Genomic DNA, 20,624 nt, shown 5'->3' on the forward strand with positions numbered 1-20,624 from the left:
GCTAAAACAACAGCGTTACAACTCCTTTATATTTTCAACACTTTATATTTTCAGCACTTGAGTTTTAAACATTTGAGTAAATTTCCTACAGCACTTCTGAAAGACAAAGCACAATGTATAATAGGCATTTCTGAGTGGGGTGAAATCAGAAATAGCAGACTAATCCTGGTTGTAACTATGATTCTGAAGGGAGAATAAATTTTTGATATATCAGTTGAGATTGCTTATTCCTACTGATAGTGCCTTTCTTAATTCCAAACAACTTACCTCTTATTTTTAGCACAGAACACCACAGAAATTATTGCTTAAAAAAAGTAACAGGAAAGCAAGATAAATCCAAGATTATTATAATTCCTTTCTGGATAATTTATTGATAAATATTTTTTGAAATAAATATTTTAAGATCTTTTATATCTAAGAATAGAGGCATCCTGCTTGACATAATGTAATTAGGTCTAAAAGCCAATTATATAGTATTTGGTAATTTCCAAAATAATAGAACCTGGAACTTCAGAAGATGTTATGGGATTATTTTTCACATTTCTTCCCTAACCTCTAATTCCTTTTTTATTTACTCAAAAATATCCTTTTTCCCATATGCTTTATGTTCACTTATTTCATTTTTTATTTCTTGTTAGAACTATAGCTTATATAAAGAGTTAAATCCACTAACTGTATACTATTTTTATATCATTAATCCCTACCTTTTGAAAATATATCTCAGTAATGAAAAAAAGGCTACTAAACTGTAGATGTAACTTACCAGGTTATTAGATCAGCAGACTAGTATCACCATGTATTCATTAACTTAAAATGTTCTGAATGAGGACTGTATTTTTGTTTTTGTTTTTTTAATTTATTTGACAGAGAGAGACACAGCGAGAGAGGGAACACAAGCAGGGGGAGTGGGAGAGAGAGAAGCAGGCTTCCCACGGAGCAGGGAGCCCGATGCGGGGTTTGATCCCAGGACCCTGGGATCATGAGCTGAGCCGAAGGCAGACACTTAACAAGTGAGCCACTCAGGCGCCCCAGGATTGTATTTTTGAAGGTAAAATATTAAAAGCAAGAATGCCCAGGGGTGCCTGGGTGGCTCAGTCAGGCGTCCCCCAGATAGCATAAATTAATTGGAGAACTTATACTAAATTAGAATCAGATTTAGAAGAGAAACAAAACTGTCCTTATATCCAGTAGTCTGAGAATGATTTGCAATCACCACAGATATTATTTCTTTCAAAAGACTTTTGTTTCTCAAACTGTTGTACACAGAAAAATACAAACTTTTACATTAAAACTGAGAAATTTATTGATATTTTTTCATGATGGAATAAGTGGAATTAAATTAAACAAAAAATATACAGCTTGAAACAGTGGAAATAATCCTAAAATTTTTAAGACAGTTGTACACTTATGGCCAAAATAAAACGAACAGTTTTTAATAATTACATCACTTTAAAAATTCTGCTCAATAATTTATCTGAAATTAAACACATATGATGATAACTGGGTTCTGGGCACCTTGTAAAATGAAATGTCACTTTATCCTTCCCCCAAAATTGTGATCCTAGTAAAACAGTGGTTTGGTTCAGCTCCTTACCCAAAGAAGCCACTTCTCCATTCTATCACTTATAAACATGTCAACTATTAGTCTTTTCTGATTTGTAAGGATGACAATTTTGGTTCCATTTAAAAAATGTTTCCAGTAGGCAGTCAGAGATGTAGAACTCAGCCTCACTCAGAAGAGTAGAGGATTAGTATTTCAACATATCATAGGTCATGGCTTTCTTCTAGTGCTCACTGAGGTCAAATGTCCTCATTTAATTATAAATGTTAAAAGGTAAAATTACATCTTAACAGCAGCCAAAAATTTATATATTTTTTAATGTATTTACAATATTGTACATATTTACATGACCACACCAAATACTGAATTGTAGAAATAAGAGACCACTTATAGAGGCATTCATTTAATGCCCCAACATTATTTTCTTGTGCAAATTAAAACTGTTCTCAAACTTCCCAGAAAGCTAAAGACAGTCAACATTGCGAAGGCCGCCATCCATGGTTAAAGAGCCAAACCTAAAACACAAAAGAAAAAAGGAAATCTCAGATGATTCATTTATTTGGCCCCCAATATTTTAAAGAAGAATACAGGAGACTTTTCAGATGAACAAGCTGTTAAAGAGTTAAAGCAACTATGATTTGCTCTATTTCTTACTGAAACACAGTGATATTATTATAAATACGTGAAAAAAATACCAATCGGTGGCTTGGGAGGTCTTCCTTTTTTTTTTTTCCCAAAGATTTTTATTTATTTATTTGACAGAGAGAGAGAGAGAAAGAGAGAGAGAGAGAGTGCGCGTGTGTGCCGGACAGCACAAGCGGGGGGGAACAGCAGAGGGAGAAGGAGAAGCAGGCTGCCCGCTGAGCAGGGAGCCCGACGCAGGGCTCGATCCCAGGACCCTGGGATCCTGACCTGAGCCGGAGGCAGACGCTTAACCATCTGAGCCACCCAGGCCCCCCTTGGGAGGACTTCTTAAGAGAAAAGGGTGAGGGATGTGATCTAGAAAGTAAGGAAAAACTGGATAACTTCTTCTTGGTGGGGTGGGATTTAGAAAAGCAAAGATAAGGAGTTGGGAGTTTGACATACTCAACGGACAGTAAGGAATGCAACCTTGCTAGAACCGAATGTTATTTTGGGGACTAGTAGGAAGTTGAGTGAATGGGCTGGGCCAGAGTATTCTACTCTTTGAATTCAAGTGTGAATTTAGACTTGACCTTTTAGGTAACAGGAGTTTAGAAATTTTTGAGCCAAAGGAGTACGCCAGTAGATCAGTGTTTGGGAAGATTGTTTGGGCTTAATAGCCATGACAGATGGGAAAAGCCTAGGCTTAGGAAGATAGGTGGTAGGTTATCACCACAGCTCCCATGTGAGGAGGAAGGAGGTCTGATGAGGCCAAGAGGGGGAATATGGAAACATTCTGAAGGAAGATTACCAAACTCGATGAAAGGCAGTAAAAAAGAGAGTTAATATATAAAATAACCTATGTTCAAGGGAGCAGGAAAAAGGTGGTTCCACTGAAGAGAATGAGGAAATTGGAGGGGAAACTGAGTTGGGAAGGGTGATATGACGTGATTTTAGATACAAAAGAAATGAAGTGATAATAAGACAGCCACATGGAGACAGTGCTCATTAGTTCTGGCACAAATCCTTAAGCAGTCATTTAACATTTAAGCTATGATTATGCCATGTTGTATCACCCATATATTGTCAAATAAATTTGCAGATAAAATAGGGGAAAGTGACTTATGCGACATGGTTTAAGAAGTGAGGATTTTATGTCACAAGGCAGAAGAGATTCAATATAAGTTTGTTAAAGCATATCTTAATAGTCTCTTTTTGCTGATATTTAGCTCAAGTTGTGAAGAAACTAAATTGGGTACTATAAAAAAGTTAGATAATTACTATGTAATTGCTATAAACCAACAGAAAAAAAGATTTTAAAATCAAAAGGCAATTTACACACACACACACAAATTTGAATAAACATAAAAAGATGCTTCATATTACTATTAACCAAAGAAATGCAAATTAAAATAAGATACCCGTTTTTACTAAACAAATCAGCAAACATTAAAAATGATAACATTCGGGGCACCTGGGTGCCTTAGTCGGTTAAGCCTCGGACTCTTGATTTTGGCTCAGGTCATGATCTCAGGTTTGGGAGACTGAGCCCAGCCTCAGGCTCTGAGCTCAGTGAGGCATCTGCTTGAGATTCTCTCTCTCCCTCTCCTTTTGCCCCCCACCCCCAACTTGTGCATGTACACTCTCAAATATTTATTTATTTATTTATTTAGAGAGAGCAAACAAGCATGGGGAGGGGAAGAGGGAGAGGGAGAAAAATCCTCAAGCAGATTCCCCACTGAGCACGGAGCCTAAGGCAGGGCTCCATCTCCTGAACCTGAGATCATGACCTGAGCCAAAATCGAGTCATACGTTTAACCGACTGAGCCACCCAGGCACCCCAATAAATTACGATTCTAATGAGATGTATGAGAAATAATGTGCAAAAGATTTTCATTTTCACAAACTGATTCAAATAAGCAAATAATTCTATTAACCAGTGCTACTATAAAATGGAATCGATCACAGCTGACTTGTCTTTATCCAAGCAACCCCAAACACATTAAAAGGCACCATGGCGGGGCGCCTGGGTGGCTCAGTTGGTTAAGTGACTGCCTTCGGCTCAGGTCATGATCCTGGAGTCCCGGGATCGAGTCCCGCATCGGGCTCCCTGCTCGGCAGGGAGTCTGCTTCTCTCTCTGACCCTCCTCCCTCTCATGCTCTCTGTATCTCATTCTCTCTGTCTCAAATAAATAAATAAAATCTTAAAAAATAAAAATAAAAATAAAAATAAAAGGCACCATGGAAATCACAAAACAAAAGGGTTCTGACTTTATATCCTTTCCCCATTACTTTAACCTACTAATACAGGAAGACAGACAGGTACAAATATAGATCTATATGTATTCCCTTGCATAAAAAAAATCACAGGGCAGAATAATATTTGTGTTACTTACCTTTCTAAGATATGATTATTTTCAGCAAGTTCTTTAACCACCCCTTCCATTTCTTCCTTTAATTTCTTCATACTATACAAACAAAACAAGTATCAATGTCTCTGCTCAAAAAAGTATGGAAATGTTTTAGAATTCTATTACGTTTTAGTTCTCTAGATTAGACTAAGCCATTAAATAACATTTGCAAATGTATTCACACCAAATACCCCAAATTTCAAAATAAAAGAGCAAGATCACAAACTGAAATAAAAATGAATGGAAACATCATAGTTACCAAATAATAAATTTCTTTTTTTTTAAATTAAAAAAAATTTTTTTTTAAAGATTTTATTTATTTGACAGAGAGAGACACAGCGAGAGACGGAACACAAGCAGGGGGAGTGGGAGAGGGAGAGGGAGAAGCAGGCCTCCTGCAGAGCAGGGAGCCCGATGCGGGGCTCGATCCCAGGACCCTGGGATCACGACCTGAGCCGAAGGCAGACGCTTAACGACTGAGCCACCCAGGCGCCCCCAAATAATAAATTTCTTACCCAAGAGTCATTTCCACTAATGTGTTAGAACATGGATAAATTGGGGTCATGGTATGTTTGATTCCACTGGAGGCTGCCAACATTTTCTGGGGCAAAGTTTCTTGTAACTGAAACATCAAAAAAACCTACATCAATCACTGAACAAAGTACAAACTACAGATCTTACATTAAATGTTACACTTTGTTTTTTTATTTTTTTATTTTTTATTTTTTTTTAAAGATTTATTTATTTATTTGAGAGAGCGAGAATGAGAGAGATAGAGAGTACATGAGAGGGGGGAGGGTTAGAGGGAGAAGCAGGCTCCTCGCCGAGCAGGGAGCCTGATGCGGGACTCGATCCCAGGACTCCAGGATCATGACCTGAGCCGAAGGCAGTCGCCCAACCAACTGAGCCACCCAGGCGCCCCTACACTTTGTTTTTTTAAAGATTTCATTTATTTATTTGACAGAGAGAAAGTGAGCACAAGCAGGGGGAGTGACAGGCAGAGGCAAAGGGAGAGGGAGAAGCAGACTCCCCGCTGAGCAGGGAGCCCAATGTGAGGCTCAATCCCAAGACCCTGGGATCATGACCTGAGCCGAAGGCAGACGCTTAACCAACTGAGCTACCCAGGTGCCCCAAATGTTACACATTTTATAAGCCCTTTATAGCTTTAAATTTTAATTTCAAAACTGTGAATGATATAGTACTTAAATCAACACTTTTTTATTTTTTTTAAAAAGGGCTCTGGCTTTTCTCCCAAGGGTGTTGAGAAACCCTGGTAAGATATTTTTTTATTTTAAAGATTTTATTTATTTGACAGAGAGAGACACAGCGAGAGAGGGAACACAAGCAGGGGGAGTGGGAGAGGGAGAGGCATGCTTCCCGCTGAGCAGGGAGCCTGATGCGGGGCTCGATCCCAGGGATCGAAGGCAGACGCTTAACGACTAAGCCACCCGGGTGCCCCTAAATCAACACTTTAAAAAAATCCTCTTTTGGGGCACCTGGGTGGCTCAGTCGTTAAGCATCTGCCTTCGGCTCAGGTCATGATCCCAGGATCCTGGGATCGAGCCCCGCATCGGGCTCCCTGCTCGGCGGGAAGCCTGCTTCTCCCTCTCCCACTCCCCCTGCTTGTGTTCCTGCTCTCACTCTCTCTCTCTCTCTGTCAAATAAATAAATAAAATCTTAAAAAAATAAAATAAAAAATCCTCTTTTTATAGATGATTAAAGAATGGTCTATCAGATGCTTTTTTAAAAAAATTAAATTTTTTATTTTATCAGATGCTTTTAATTGTAAAACACCTAAGTTCTGAAAAGTTGGCTTAAAACACATATTACAAATGGGCAAACAGAACTGAATATAAGGTGTATTATGTCCCACTTCTCTCTTTTCAATCATTTCAAATATAAACTGAGAAGAAATGTATTTTTTTCCAAACAGGAAAAAGATTTTTTTCTAGATACTTCTGATAGTTATACCTCATTTGTATAGTCTTGATACTTTGATACTTCTTCTTCAATATCAAAACACTGATTAGTTAAGGATAATAACTGTTTCCTAAGATGAAGCATCTTTCTGAAAACCAAAAAGAATCAATTAATAAGCAGTCTAATGAAATAGTAATCTTATTTACAATATACAATGTACACTGAATTGTACATTGTACAGTCAACCACTAAGGTTACTTACCTCATCCATTCTTCTGACTTATCCAAAAATGCCTCATATTTTTTAACACATTCATCTGTAAAGTGGGTCATAGCTTTTGTTGCATGGTAATACAGTTTTTGCCTATAATTTAGAAATAATCACAGTCTTAAACCAATGTGATGGTTTCTATTTCCAACATTAAAAACTTTTCAAATACATAAAATTTATGTTTCTTTTTTTTTTTTTTTTAAAGATTTTATTTATTTATTTGAGACAGAGAGAATGAGAGAGATAGAGCACATGAGAGGGGGGAGGGTCAGAGGGAGAAGCAGGCTCCCTGCCGAGCAGGGAGCCCGATGCGGGACTCGATCCAGGGACTCCAGGATGATGACCTGAGCCGAAGGCAGTCGCTTAACCGACTGAGCCACCCAGGCGCCCAAAATTTATGTTTCTTAATAATGACTGTTCTGGCTTTAGAATATGTATAGTAGAAAGCCAAAGGTTTCTAAGATACACATTACAGCAGCAAGAAGTGAAAGAGAAGGTTCATAATGGAGAATGGTCAGAACATATTTATTTAATGAAGTTAAGGTTAAGAAAGAGGTTAAATATGTCCTTGCCTATGTTCTCTATTATCTATCCTTCTGCAATCAAAGCACATGACATAGAAGATGCCCCCTCATTCTCCCTTCTCCTCAACCTCTCAACCAGGGACCAGACAAGCGGGCCTCAAATATGTGCACACACAGTAACAATTCTGTAAAGCCAAGATTAAAATGTATTTTTTATTATAATTAATTTCAACTTTAAGAGGAATTATATTAATAACATAACCAAAAATAACTGTTAAACACAATAAGGACACTTACTTATCAAATTTGTGGATCTGTTCTTCATTATAAGCTAATCCTAAAAATAAGAAATATTACTTCTGTAAATGTAGAATCACAAAATCATGCACACTTCTTTTTCTTTCGAGATTATGACTTCAAAAACACTAAGAGTTTAGAGTAGATGACATAAACTCATGACCCATGGGTTAGAGATACAGCTCACAAATGCTTTTAATTGATCTGTACAGTGTTAACATAAAAAAAATTAACTGCCAACATTTAAAAATCAGGATATTTCTTTCTTTCTTTTGAAGACTTATTTACTTATTTAAGTACTCTCTACACCCAATGTGGGGCTCAACCCATGACCCCGAGATCAAGAGTCGTATGCTCCACTGACTGAGCTATGTGTCCACAAGATATTTCTAATAAAATCTGTATTTTTAGCTTCTCTTGAGAATAGGAAGATTTTTGGGCAATGACTTTGGTGAATCTGAGTAGTGACTCTCCCCTTCAAATGGGTATTTCCTCTCCTATCGTCCTCAGTCTCCACTGGCCAATTTCATTCCTTTCTGTTACATGACTGGTCTCTAGAGATTTTAGAGTTCAGGACCCTTAATTTAAAATATTCAAAAAGTCGGTTTTAAGAATAATTTTTAGTATATTCAATCTCTTTCCCAACAGAATCAAGTCTATGAAATAAATAAGGAGCCACCCTTATAAATATACCAAATTAATTCAACTGAATTACAACTAGTAGAGCTGATTCATTAGATTAACAAATGGCAAACTTTACTTACTTCGCTCTGCTTTGTCTTTTTTGAACTGATAGTAAATCTCTGTGATGCAATTTAGCAGGACTTGTAGCTTTTCTACACTACGTAGGGGAAAAAAATCCAAATAAATTAACTGAGTCAATGTGAAAAAGGACATTTAATAATAAGAGTGGAAGCTACCAGTAAAATTATATAACCTACTGTCTATCTTTTGGATGAGTGCCTTCTTGATGGGCCCATGTATCTGCCAGCAGACCACCTGGAGATAATTTGCCTTCGATATCCTGAAGACTGGTTTCTATTGTTCCCTGAGAACTGGAAAGCTAAATAAAACCAATGGGGTGAGATTCAGATTAGCAAAATACAGAAATGATACATTGCCAAAGGAGTCTAAAGTCTTAATCGTACTGCTTTTGTGGATTACGTCAGTTCAAAGTCAGAAAAATTATTTTTATTTTTAAAGGCAAGGACAGTTTCTTGGTTAGATTTTTCCATAAAGAGTATTATATGATAATAAAATATGAGATTAACTAGTATTAATACATTTTTTAAAACATTTCTTTTTTAAAGATTTTTTTTTTTTTTTTTAAGATTTTATTTATTTATTTGACAGAGACAGTGAGAGCAGGAACACAAGCAGGGGGAGAGGGAGAAGCAGGCTTCCCGCCGAGCAGGGAGCCCGATGTGGGACTCAATCCCAGGACTCTGGGATCATGACCTGAGCCGAAGTCAGCCGCTTAACTACTAAGCCACCCAGGTGCCCCTATAAAACATTTCTTACATTAAATATCCTTTCTTAAAAAACATACAAAATCCTTTCATTCAATTAACCTTGTTTCTTTACCTGTAAAATATGGTTAACAGTCTATATCTCATAGAGTTGTTATGAAAGTCAAATAGGAGAACCATGAGCATGGTCCCAATGACTGTCATCATTTTGTAAATACTTACTCTCAACAATTTGGTGTGTATGTCTGAAATTTCACCTAACTCTGCTGCTTCTAGGTTGATCTTCATCAGCTTTTCATATCTGTATGAAAAACAAGTATGGAAAAATTAAATGAGCATAATGAATATACAGATTTTAAAAGATGTTTTTATAATTATATCTGAATTTTTATTATCATAACTATTTAAGAATAAAATACTGAATGCAAAGCCTACAAGCAACAGATTCCAAGAAAACTTGCTGTCTCTGTGAAGAAGGAATTTTATATACTTCTACTAACAAATTTTTATATGAGATAAAATAAAAAAGACAATTTCCAACAGTCTTATGCCAGGATAATAATCAAAATACTAGATTGCAGAATGGTGGTCAATAGTACATACTGATTTCATTTACTGTATTTCCTCTGCAGTATAAATAATACAGCCTAGGAATAGGGAAATCTAAAATATCATTCTGTTTCAAAAAACAGTCTCAGGGATAAGATTAATTAATAAGTAATAATAAACTAAAAGTAATCCCCAAAGTCTATAAATACTACCAAAATACAGTTCTAGAATACCCCTTCCTACTTCCTTTGTTGACTGCAGTTTTTATATTTTCCTATTCAGAGTGTCTAATTTGCAAGGTTAAAAAATGAGATGTTTTTATGTCAGATTACCTTTTCCTTTGCAAAGGGTAGGAGAAAATGCCACCAAATGTTCATTTCTTACTGAGACGACTAAATTTTGTCTTTGTGAGGAATTAACTTAATCTACGGTTGTATCTTAATACAAACATTTGCATAGCATATTGTATTATGCCAAGGATAACTAAATAATTAAAGAGAAATGGGACAATATTTAATATTAACCACTATTAGTAAGGAAGTAATCTACTCACACTTTCACAGTTTTTTCAATGTTTCTGATGCAGAAATCCAGTGTGATCACAACTTCTGTCTTTTTGTGAACAGTTTCATTATAATCATCTTTAACTAATTCTCTAAAAAATAATAATATTCTCATTAGTTTATCTAAGGAATGATTTGGTTTTTTGTTTTTTTTTTTTAAAGATTTTATTTATTTATTTGAGAGAGAGAGGATGAGAGAGAGCACATGAGAGGGGGGAGGGTCAGAGGGAGAAGCAGACTCCCCGCTGAGCAGGGAGCCCGATGCAGGACTCGATCCTGGGACTCCAGGATCATGACCTGAGCCGAAGGCAGTCGCTTAACCAACTGAGCCACCCAGGCGCCCAGGAATGATTTGGTTTTTTAAAAAGGTTTTCTCTTGTTTATCACTAATTATACTGCTGTTACTACTGTTCAAACAAATTTATTAACAATCTTGTTATATTATGAAAGCCAATTCATTTTTTTCCCTCTTGGGCTGAGTCTTGCCAATTTACTTTTTATTACTGAAAGCATTATTGTGACCCCAACACTTATCCAGGGCACAAACCATTAATTACTACTTATTAAGTTAAGAGTTTGGAAATCTAAGGCATTAAAATTATATTAAGGAATAAAAGCGCATCTATAATCACATGAATAAGCTAAATAGCATTACGCTTTATATCACCAGAATTAATTTTTATTATTCATAGTAGATTATGATCTCTGAAGAAGCAGGATGACATAGTAAATAAACTGGAGGGCTTTTGGTTTCATTAAGGGTCAACAAACTAAACTTGTTTTTGCTGAGAATGACATTTATATTTTCAAAGGTTGTAAAAACAAAGAAGAGACCTATGTGGCCCACAGAGTCTAAAATATTTACTAACTGAAAAAGTTTATCAACAGTGATCTACACTAAAAACTATTAAAAAAAAAAAACCAAACCCCAAAACCAAAAAATAAAGCAAAAAACTATTTTCTCATGACTTCTTAAACTACAAGTTAATAGGTAAAAGAAATCGGGGCGCCTGGGTGGCTCAGTCGTTAAGCATTTGCCTTCAGCCCAGGTCATGATCCCAGGGTCCTGGGATCGAGCCCCGCATCAGGCCCCGCTCGGCAGGAGGCTTGCTTCTTCCTCTCCCACTCCCCCTGCTTGCATTCCTGCTCTCGCTATCACTCTCTGTCAACTAAATAAATAAAATCTTAAAAAAACAAAAACAAACAAAAAAACCCCCAAAAACAATAGGTAAAAGAAATAAAAGCTTTATGGAGCAGTGACTGTGGTAGATAACAAGAGCAAGAGAATACGAGAGCTGTTAGTAACAATACCACAAAAGTAAACAGAGTCAACACTTAAAGAGTTTTCTAGAAATTATTTAGTAAAAATGAAAAGGCTTCTTAATGGAAAGAGAAAAGCATAGTCTTACAAGCTGGATATGTGAACACCTAAAAAACCCCATCAATTTATGGATTTAACATAAAGGTGACAGGCAAAAAAAAAAGTGTCATTCTTCTTTCTTCTTAAAGCACTAGCAGAACAGGAATGATGAAATGCTTCATACATGTTTTTGCAAGAAGGGAAGATTACGTGTGAGGCAGATATACATAAACTGTCACAAGCATTAAAGCCAAGGAGCATTATGAGCCCAGGGAACATGAAGCCATTACTAAGTGTATATAAAATTCAAAAGCCTCAAATGATATATAGAAACTGGAGGCATGATATTCAAGGGAGACCATTTATTCTCTGCTTCTAGCAGAGGAAAGAAGGATCTACAAATCATGAAAAAAGAGCAAATTATATTCATCCACAAAATATTTCTTAGGGTTACTTTCAGGGGAAGAGAATACTTAACTAGATGATCAATATTCTGACCTAGAATAACTATATTAAGTGATTTAGTAAAAAAAAAAAAGTAATTTCATTTATTTTATTTATTTATTTTTTATTTATTTGACAGAGAGAGACACAGCGAGAGAGGGAACACAAGCAGGGGGAGTGGGATAGGGAGAAGCAGGCTCCCCGCAGAGCAGGGAGCCCCATGCGGGACTCGATCCCAGGACCCTGGGATCATGACCTGAGCTGAAGGCAGTCGCTCAACCAACTGAGACACCCAGGCGCCCAGTAATTTCATTTTTAAAAAAGATTTTATTTATTTATTTGACAGAGGGAGAGAGAGAGCACAAGCAGGGGGAGCAGCAGGTAGGGGGAGAGGGAGGAGCAGGGAACCTGATGCGGGGCTCGATCCCAGGACTGGATCAGGACCTGAGCCGAAGGCAGTTGCTCAACCAACTGAGCCACCCAGGTGTCCCACGTATAATTTCACCTATGTGAAAAGTCTAGAATAGGCAAATCTATATAGATAGAAAGCATATTTGTGGTTGCCTGGGGCTAGGAGGTTATGGGGGAAATGGGGAGTGACTGCTTATGGGTACAGGATTTCTTTTTGGGGTGACAAAAATATTCTACAATGAGTGGTGATGGCTACACAACTCTGTGAATGCACTAAAAATCATTGAATTATACACTTAAAAATGGGTGAATTAAACAGTATGTGAATTATAGCTCAATAATGCTGTTAGAAAAATAAAGTTGAGAGTATCCTTCATTTGGGAAAAAGGCAAGAAAGAAAGGAAGATTCTGAGGACATAAACTCTAGAACAAGTACAGATTGTACTGCATTATAACACCACCAAAGCTGGGGCAGCTGGGTGGCTCAGTCAGTTGAGTGTATGCCTTTGGCTCTTGTCATAGTCCTGGGGTCCTGGGATCGAGCCCCACATCAGGCTGCTTAGCAGGGAGGCTGCTTCTCCCTCTCCCTCTGCCTCTTCCCCTTGTTCGAGCTCTTTCTCTCTCTCAACTAAATAAATAAAATCTTAAAAACAAAAAAAAACAAAAAATGACAAAGCCTACCAAGATAGTGAGATGACAGCCCCAGTCAAGGTCCTTGGAAAAAGATTTCATTTAACATCACATTGTATAGCATGGCATTAAGTTTTAAAACTCAGATACTATTTGTCCTATCTGTCTCACAAGGTTGTTGTAGGACTCAAATGAAAAAATATACTGCTAAATGTGTTGTAAACTAAACGTGAAACAAATGTATTATACTAAGACCCAAGGGACACCTGGCTGGCTCTGCTGGTGGAGCATGTGACTCTTGATCTCAGGGTCATGAGTTCGAGCCCCACTACTGGGTGCAGAGATTACTTAAAAACAAAATCTTTAAAAACAAAACAAAATGAAACAACAAAAAAACCCCAAACACTTGACCCTATGTAGTCTGAAGAGGAAAAGTATCTCAAAGATGGGGTGGTTACCACTTATTTTCAAATTTCAATCCATTACTTACATCAACCATCGTATTCCCTTTCGCATTAATTCCTGATAAAGCAGCAAGGTACTGGCAACTTTACAGGCATAACACACAACTCCTGTTATTGCCTAATGAAGAAACACAATATTTGGTGCTAATTGTGGTACAGGGTAAGAAAAAACTTCTATGTAACAATTTTCAAGCTTATATATTTTTATCAGGTTAATTAAAAACACTACCAATTTCTAAAAGCTAAGGACAGATACAATAAATATTTCATCTTTTTTTTTTCTTTAAAGATTTCATTCTTAACATGATAATGTTAAAAACGCACTGCCTCTACAGAGAAAACTTTCTTAGCAGTTCAAGAAAAGATATAAAGAAGAAAGAACACAAAATAATTTGCAATGGATAATCATTTAAATGAATAATTTCCTAGATCATATAGGCATATATAAAGATAATATCTTTTATTGCTTCCACTATTGATAATTTTAATTTAGATGTTTACATAGTAATTCTTTTTCATAGTAATTTAATTAAATACTAACCTTAGCCATGCTAGCATCCCCATCTAAATCGTAACGTGGATGTACTTTAGGGAGGGAAACTGAAATATTAAGTAAAATAATAAAAATCAGAAATAAAGTATTTTGAATAATTATTATATCCTTTATACAGCAATTTTAAAAATTAAACATTAACCTCTAAATTACCTCTAAATTAAACATTAGTAGCAAAACTCTTCAAAGTTCTTTTCCAGGTTAAAAAAAGATTACTTGAAACAATGCTCATTCCTTAACAAGAAATTACCTGAAATATTTCTAAGGAGTTCAATTTTTTCTTAAACATATTCCCACACAATAAGCTCAATGCTTCTCTTTAAATCTAAATCAAATCCAAAAGATCCAAATAGAAAAGTAAAAATCTGGGTAATTTATTTTTTTAACCAGTAGGATTAATAATTTAAGATTCCAAAATGTAGATCTAATTTTTCTTAGACTCCAAAGCCTGGCAAAGTGTCCTATTCACACTGGACACAATAAACATTTGCTCATATTTATGATACAAAAGGTTATTTTGAGTGTTAGTAAAATACTAAAAGCAGAGAGCTACAGTAAAACATACATGACAAACTAATTTACCATTTTTTGAAACAAAGTATTTAAGGTCAAATTACTGTAGTCTACAAAGGCCTTTCAATTTTATTACTAGTCTCGGTCAACTAATTTACAAAATTTTAATGTTTATGAAAATTCTACATTACTGTCATCAATCAACTTTATGAAGATGCCATTTATTTTTACAGGTCATCTTTTTTTTTTTAATGGCTAGCAAGATCACTACAAAAATCCCAACTTACTTTTTTCATATATCAATCCTATGGTACTCAGAGGTTCCCGACTTACTACAAAGATGGGATTTTCCTCCGTAGTTTTAGGGAAATGCTGTGCCAGTCTTCCAGGTTCTATGACTAAACGTCGTCCTTCATATATAAGTTCTTGATTTGAAGAAATAATTTTGGTTTGTTTATACACCAGTTCATGAAATACAGTAGCACTGTGTGAGGAAAATTCAGAAGGACAACATAACTGGGATGGAGTAAAAAGTAAAAATCTTTTTTTTTTTTTTTTTTGTACTGAGTACAACAATATTCATTTCTATGTGATACTTCAGATCATGGCCAGTCTATAGATACACTGCTTTGTTGATGTGGGTACTATGATGTCTATTAAACTGAAAATTCCACATAACCTGTCTAGAAAGCAATCAATTCTAAAATACTTTTATGTCTGAACATCCATGTTGGATACGTGTAGGATACAGGATTCTTAATGTTTAATAACGGGGAGCCAACACAGCAGAGCACTTCGGAGCACAGACTCTGGATCAGACTACCTGGGCTCAAATTCCAGTTCTACTTACTTGCTGAGTCACCTTAAGTTACTTAACTCCTCTGTGCTAAGTTTCCTCGCCTATAAAATGCAAACAGTATCACCCACCTCACAGAACCATGGGGAGGATTAAATGCCTTAAACAGCTGAGAACAGTCTCTGCGATATGATTGTATAATATCTGTTAAATTAATGAAACCAGATTTTTTCAAAATGATATTTTGGGGAAAAAGTCAGATTCTCCCTGAATAGACCTATGCAATCAAAGAAACATTTCAGCAGCAATGCTGTGATTTGGCTCAGGCTTGAGCGGGCTTTTTATGTTCAAATGTACTCTTAAAATGAAATAGTGGCCAGCACCTATGATACTTTTTTTTTTTTTTTTTTTTTAAAGATTTTACTTATTTGAGAGGGAGAGAGCATGAGCAGGGGGAGGACCAGAGGGAAAGGGACAAGCAGACTCCTTGCTGAGCTCAGAGCCAGACTCAGGGCTGGATCCCAGGGCCCTGAGATCATGACCTGAGCCAAAATCAAGAGTCGGGTGCTTAACTGACTGGGCCACCCAGGCGCCCCTATGATACACACTTATTCAGGCTATTACATACTAAAACAAAGATGAATAATATATATTTAACCTAATGTTATATTAGTATTATTTTATTATATTGATGTTTATTTAATGTTTATAATATTATCAGTATATTATACATATTACATATTAAAATCTAAAACATGATTTTATCTAATTGGTTTTACTCCTTAATAAATTGCCAGTAAAGGTTTCTTTTTGAGTTTTATGAGACATCAAAACTACTATTTGAATCTTGTCAAAACAGACACTAAGACACACAGAATGGGTATAACGCTTTTCCCCCCTTCATTTTAAAAAAACATTTTGAGATCACTGTAGATTCACATGCAGTTCTAAGAAAAAATACACTTTGATGCTATATACCCTTTGCCCAGTTTCTCCCAATGGTAACATCTTGCATATAATATAGTATAATATTACAACCAGGATATTGATAGTGATATAATCCACCTATGATATTCAGATTTCCCTAGTTTTACATGTGTGTGTATATTCAGTTATATGTGGTTCTACCATATAGGTAGATTTTTAAAAAATAATATAGGTGTAATGTGTTTTTGTTTAGGTAAAACAAATGCTTATTACTCCAGCACCTAATAAGGGGTTTATGCCACATATGCAAATAATAACTACACTAACTATATTTTAGACTTACGCTTTAATGTTTTTTAAATGACAGGGCAGTACTCTTAAATTTTTTTGTCTTTTTTTTTTTTTTTTTAAAGTAGGTCCTATGCCTAACATGGGGTTTGAACTCAGGACCTGGAGACTAAGAGTCACATGTTCTAACAACTGAGCCAGGCAGGTGACCCTGACAGGGCAGTACTCTTAATAAAACCCAGCCCATTTACTGGTAGATGTTATTTGTGGTTATGTGATTATCTAAGAGACAAGGCGTAGAAACAGAAATAGTCTTGTAAAACTTGCAGTTTAAGAACAAACTAAGTTGCCTGTAAATTTTATAAAAGTAGAAAATTAATCCTTTCATGCCAAAAATAAGTGAAAAAAATTTACTAAGCACTCAAACATAATTTCCTAAGTGGGAAGTGAGTGCCTTTGGAGAAGCTGAGACATCTTTTCCATTTTCTCTACTAATTTAGGAAGATAATTATAAAACACAACATTATGATATAGGATGAAAACATAAAGAGGTACTTACGTATTATAGCTATGAATATAAATCTTATGAGCTGTCATTTGTTGTAGTGAAAAAACATGAATTATCATTCGATGAAGTATATCACTAGTTTCGGCAAAAAACTGGTCAAAACCCCAACATTTTTCCTGATCTGCTTCCAGGATGTTTGCAAGAACAGGAGTAAGTAGAACCTGAAGACCTCTAAAATAAGTATTGAAAAAGTTACTTGAAGAGTGAATGTTGTATTTTGTCTAGGTACAAAATCATAATATTTACCAACAAATCAAAGTAACTGCTATTACTTAAGATTGATATAAAAAAATTTTTTTAAGATTCTATTTATTTGAGAGAGAGAGCAAGAGAGAGAGAGCACGAGTGGGGTGAGGGGCACAGGGAGAGGGAGAAGCAGGCTCCCCGCCGAGCAGGGAGCCTGCTGCGGGACTTGATCCTGGGACTCCGGGATCATGACCTGAGCCACCGAGGCGCCCCTGATATAAAATTTTTAAAAATCTGCCAACTTTTCAGAAAGTCAGGTAACCCTGGTTTAAAATTATTGTCAATGAATCAGGGGTTATGGTATTTTTAATGTTAATTTATCTTTTCTTGATTATTTTCTTTGATTTGTTCCTTCCCAAGTTTTCTTACTTTTCCAAACACACTCTAACATTGTACATCCATGGCCATCCAGGTGAGATCAGTGGTTTAGAACCAGGTAGTCATGATGATAAGATAATGGTTTAATTTCAGGATCTTTAATGTCCTTTTAATACGGCTCTCCAATATATAACTTTTAATGGTGAACTTATATACTTTTTTGTAGTATACTTCTTTAGGAAGTAAAATTAATATAACCATCCAGTGATCAATTAGTGCCGGACAACTAGGGATAATTTTTGACTAATAAGCTTTAAATTTTTAAAAATGAGAAAAGAAAATAAAGACCTTTATTTTTTTCTCATGCTTTCACTGAATTATACAATATACTCAAACAGACTCTCAATTATGGAATTTCAAGTAGTTTTTAGAATATATTCTTTTTTTAAAAAATGTAGGCTCCATGCCCAGCAGGAAGCCCAAACCAGGGCATGGGCTCACAATCATGAGATTGAGACCTGAGATCAAGAGTTGGGCACTTAACTGACTGAGCCACCCAGGAGCCCCTAAAATATATTCTTGACTATGTAACAGACACTATGTAACACACTATGTAACAGACAATTCCTTGGTGTGGTTATTCTGATTAGTTAGAGGTGGACAGGTGGTAGCATGCAAGTTAGTTAAATGAGAATCAACCCAGAAATCTTTGCTATCGGTCTATCTTCCCACTGAGCTTTCAAAGCTTTGAGAATGTGAGTTGGGAATGGCAGCAGCTACCTGGTGGCTGCCAGCAGAGGCTGACCTAGAGAAAAGACAAATCAGATTGAAGAGACCAAGTCTTGATATCACAGTCTGAGTCCAAGGATTCAGCTGGGCTTTGAATCACATACACACATGAACTTCTAATTCCAAGGTCAATCTATATCCTTTTTTACTTAAACCAGCTGAGTTAGGTCTTTCTCACTTGCTACCCAGTCTTGGCTAATACATACAATGATCGTTATCTTTTTTTTTTACAGTTTTTATATTTTTGATAGTTGTTTTCATTGCTGATTTGTAGTACCTTAAAGTCCTTACTATTTAAAAAAAGAAAACAAGATTATATAATATACTTTCTGGTACCTAAGCAATTTTTATCAAAGAATTTTTAACTTGGTGTGCTAAAGACTGATAGGCAAGACCTGCTACCCTCCTGAAATATACAATCTGTAGTTCAGATTGCCAAATTACTGACTCTGAGTTTCAACAATATAATTATTAGCCAGTGTTCACTTCCTGACCCCTTTACATTTTACCAGTTTTGCCTGAAATTCCAAAAATATTTTCTAAATCAAAATTTAACACAAACTACTATTAAAATATTCAATTTCTGCTCTCCAATAAAATGAATTTCTCTTGTTAATTCTGGCTGCATGACCCAATTTCATTTTGGAGACTTTTTTTAAGCAACACACAAAAATGAAACTGTCAGAATAGTGGTTCTCAAAAATGATTTTACACCACGTTGCACACTTGAAACTAATGTAAATCTATACCCGAAACTAACATAACACTGTGTGTAAACTATACTCAAAAAAAATTTTTTTTAAGTAAAAAAAAAAAAAAAAACCCAAAAAACAACAAAAAAGATTTTAGAAGAACTCTTAAGTGAGTTTCAGACATCAAAATATAGATATTTTATTAGCTTATGATATATATGGTTTACATGAGTAATATTTAATATTTAAAATATTAAATAAATATTTAAACTTATTTATTTATAGAAAGTCGTACAAAAAGGACCCACAAATTATAATAGATGTTAAGCCAGTAAATCATAACCTATGTGACTTGTAGGTCACATGTGTGTAGATTACACAACTCCCACGATCAGGAAAAATGGAAGTTAATTCAGTAATCAGAAATTCTAAATATTGATGAGTGTCTTGGCTTTATTTCCAGAGTAAAATCTAAAATAACTTACTCTCTACTTTTAATTTCTTTCTCCTTAAATTCTTCTTTGTGGTAACAGAATTCATGTCTGACAATATAATTTTTTTGAGTTCTGGTTACCAAGTTAAATAAGACCCATCTGAACATTTGAAATAGTGAAAAAAATAGAAAACTATTAATTCTCACCTTTTCAATAATACGAATACTTTTAAAAATGAGGATAATATTAAACTTATTGAATGTTTGTTTTTTAGAACTCTAGTTATTCCTATTTGTACCAATGTTTGTGGTCTGTCAATATGGATGGTCAGTACAAAAGATACCAAGGTCCTAAAAGCTGAATCTCTACATTGGACAGAATTCTACACTGATTAGCAACCTCAAAAATGTATGCCCTCTGTCCTAATAGAGATCTGGCAAAACTATTTATATAGATCAGAATCAATCTTTACATTGCCACAAAGACAAAAATCATACTTCAAAGCACATCTAATAAATATAGGAACTCAAACCAAATTACACTAAATATTTGTGATCTTAGTCAACAAAGATTTCAAACAGCAAAGTGCAAAAGAGAACTGGATACACCATACTGACCGAGAAAGACTACAAGAAATAGGCATGTCTCCACTCCAGTCGATTGGTCCATTTTCTGCTTTCTGTACTCCAGATATTGCACCAGAAGGCTTTCCAGTAATTATTTTATACCTTAGGAGGAATAAATGCAGAATAAAATAAGTAGTTCATTACTGCATAGCATATCAATGGGCTTTGCAAAAATATTTCCTCAGTTGCACCTACAATTATCTACTAGACGAAACTTTGTGATTGATGTTCACAGGATCCATAAAACAATCAAAATACTTTGAATCTGACTGACTGAAGTAGAATAGTGGTTGTACGATTATTTTATATATGCCATAATTAATTTTCATTGGGATCTCAGAGTGCCATATAACAGCATCTTGATGTTCACAACAAAAAT

General features: G+C 35.4%; 1 protein-coding gene across 2 annotated transcripts in view; it reads right to left on the reverse strand.

Annotated features, from left to right (window-relative positions):
* Positions 1-1,278: 1,278 nt before the first annotated feature.
* The window catches only part of TBK1 (TANK binding kinase 1), a 41,310-nt gene continuing 21,964 nt past the window's right edge, over positions 1,279-20,624 (reverse strand). The window contains exons 7-21 of one of the 2 annotated variants that reach the window (XM_035002226.1): positions 20,237-20,347; positions 17,132-17,311; positions 14,849-15,045; positions 14,037-14,095; positions 13,522-13,613; positions 10,177-10,278; positions 9,297-9,375; positions 8,547-8,668; positions 8,370-8,446; positions 7,606-7,645; positions 6,776-6,877; positions 6,565-6,661; positions 5,109-5,215; positions 4,579-4,650; positions 1,279-2,076 (exon numbers count right to left, since the gene is read on the reverse strand). In XM_035002226.1, the coding sequence (XP_034858117.1) occupies positions 2,025-2,076; positions 4,579-4,650; positions 5,109-5,215; positions 6,565-6,661; positions 6,776-6,877; positions 7,606-7,645; positions 8,370-8,446; positions 8,547-8,668; positions 9,297-9,375; positions 10,177-10,278; positions 13,522-13,613; positions 14,037-14,095; positions 14,849-15,045; positions 17,132-17,311; positions 20,237-20,347 (1,489 nt within the window). In that variant the 3' untranslated portion in view covers positions 1,279-2,024. The remainder of the gene's footprint in view (positions 2,077-4,578; positions 4,651-5,108; positions 5,216-6,564; positions 6,662-6,775; positions 6,878-7,605; positions 7,646-8,369; positions 8,447-8,546; positions 8,669-9,296; positions 9,376-10,176; positions 10,279-13,521; positions 13,614-14,036; positions 14,096-14,848; positions 15,046-17,131; positions 17,312-20,236; positions 20,348-20,624) is intronic. The other variant, XM_035002227.1, reaches the window with a different exon arrangement.

The sequence above is a fragment of the Mirounga leonina genome, unplaced genomic scaffold (genome assembly GCF_011800145.1).
Source record: "Mirounga leonina isolate KUSES-001 unplaced genomic scaffold, KU_Mleo_1.0 Mir_126, whole genome shotgun sequence".
Classification (NCBI taxonomy): domain Eukaryota; kingdom Metazoa; phylum Chordata; class Mammalia; order Carnivora; family Phocidae; genus Mirounga; species Mirounga leonina.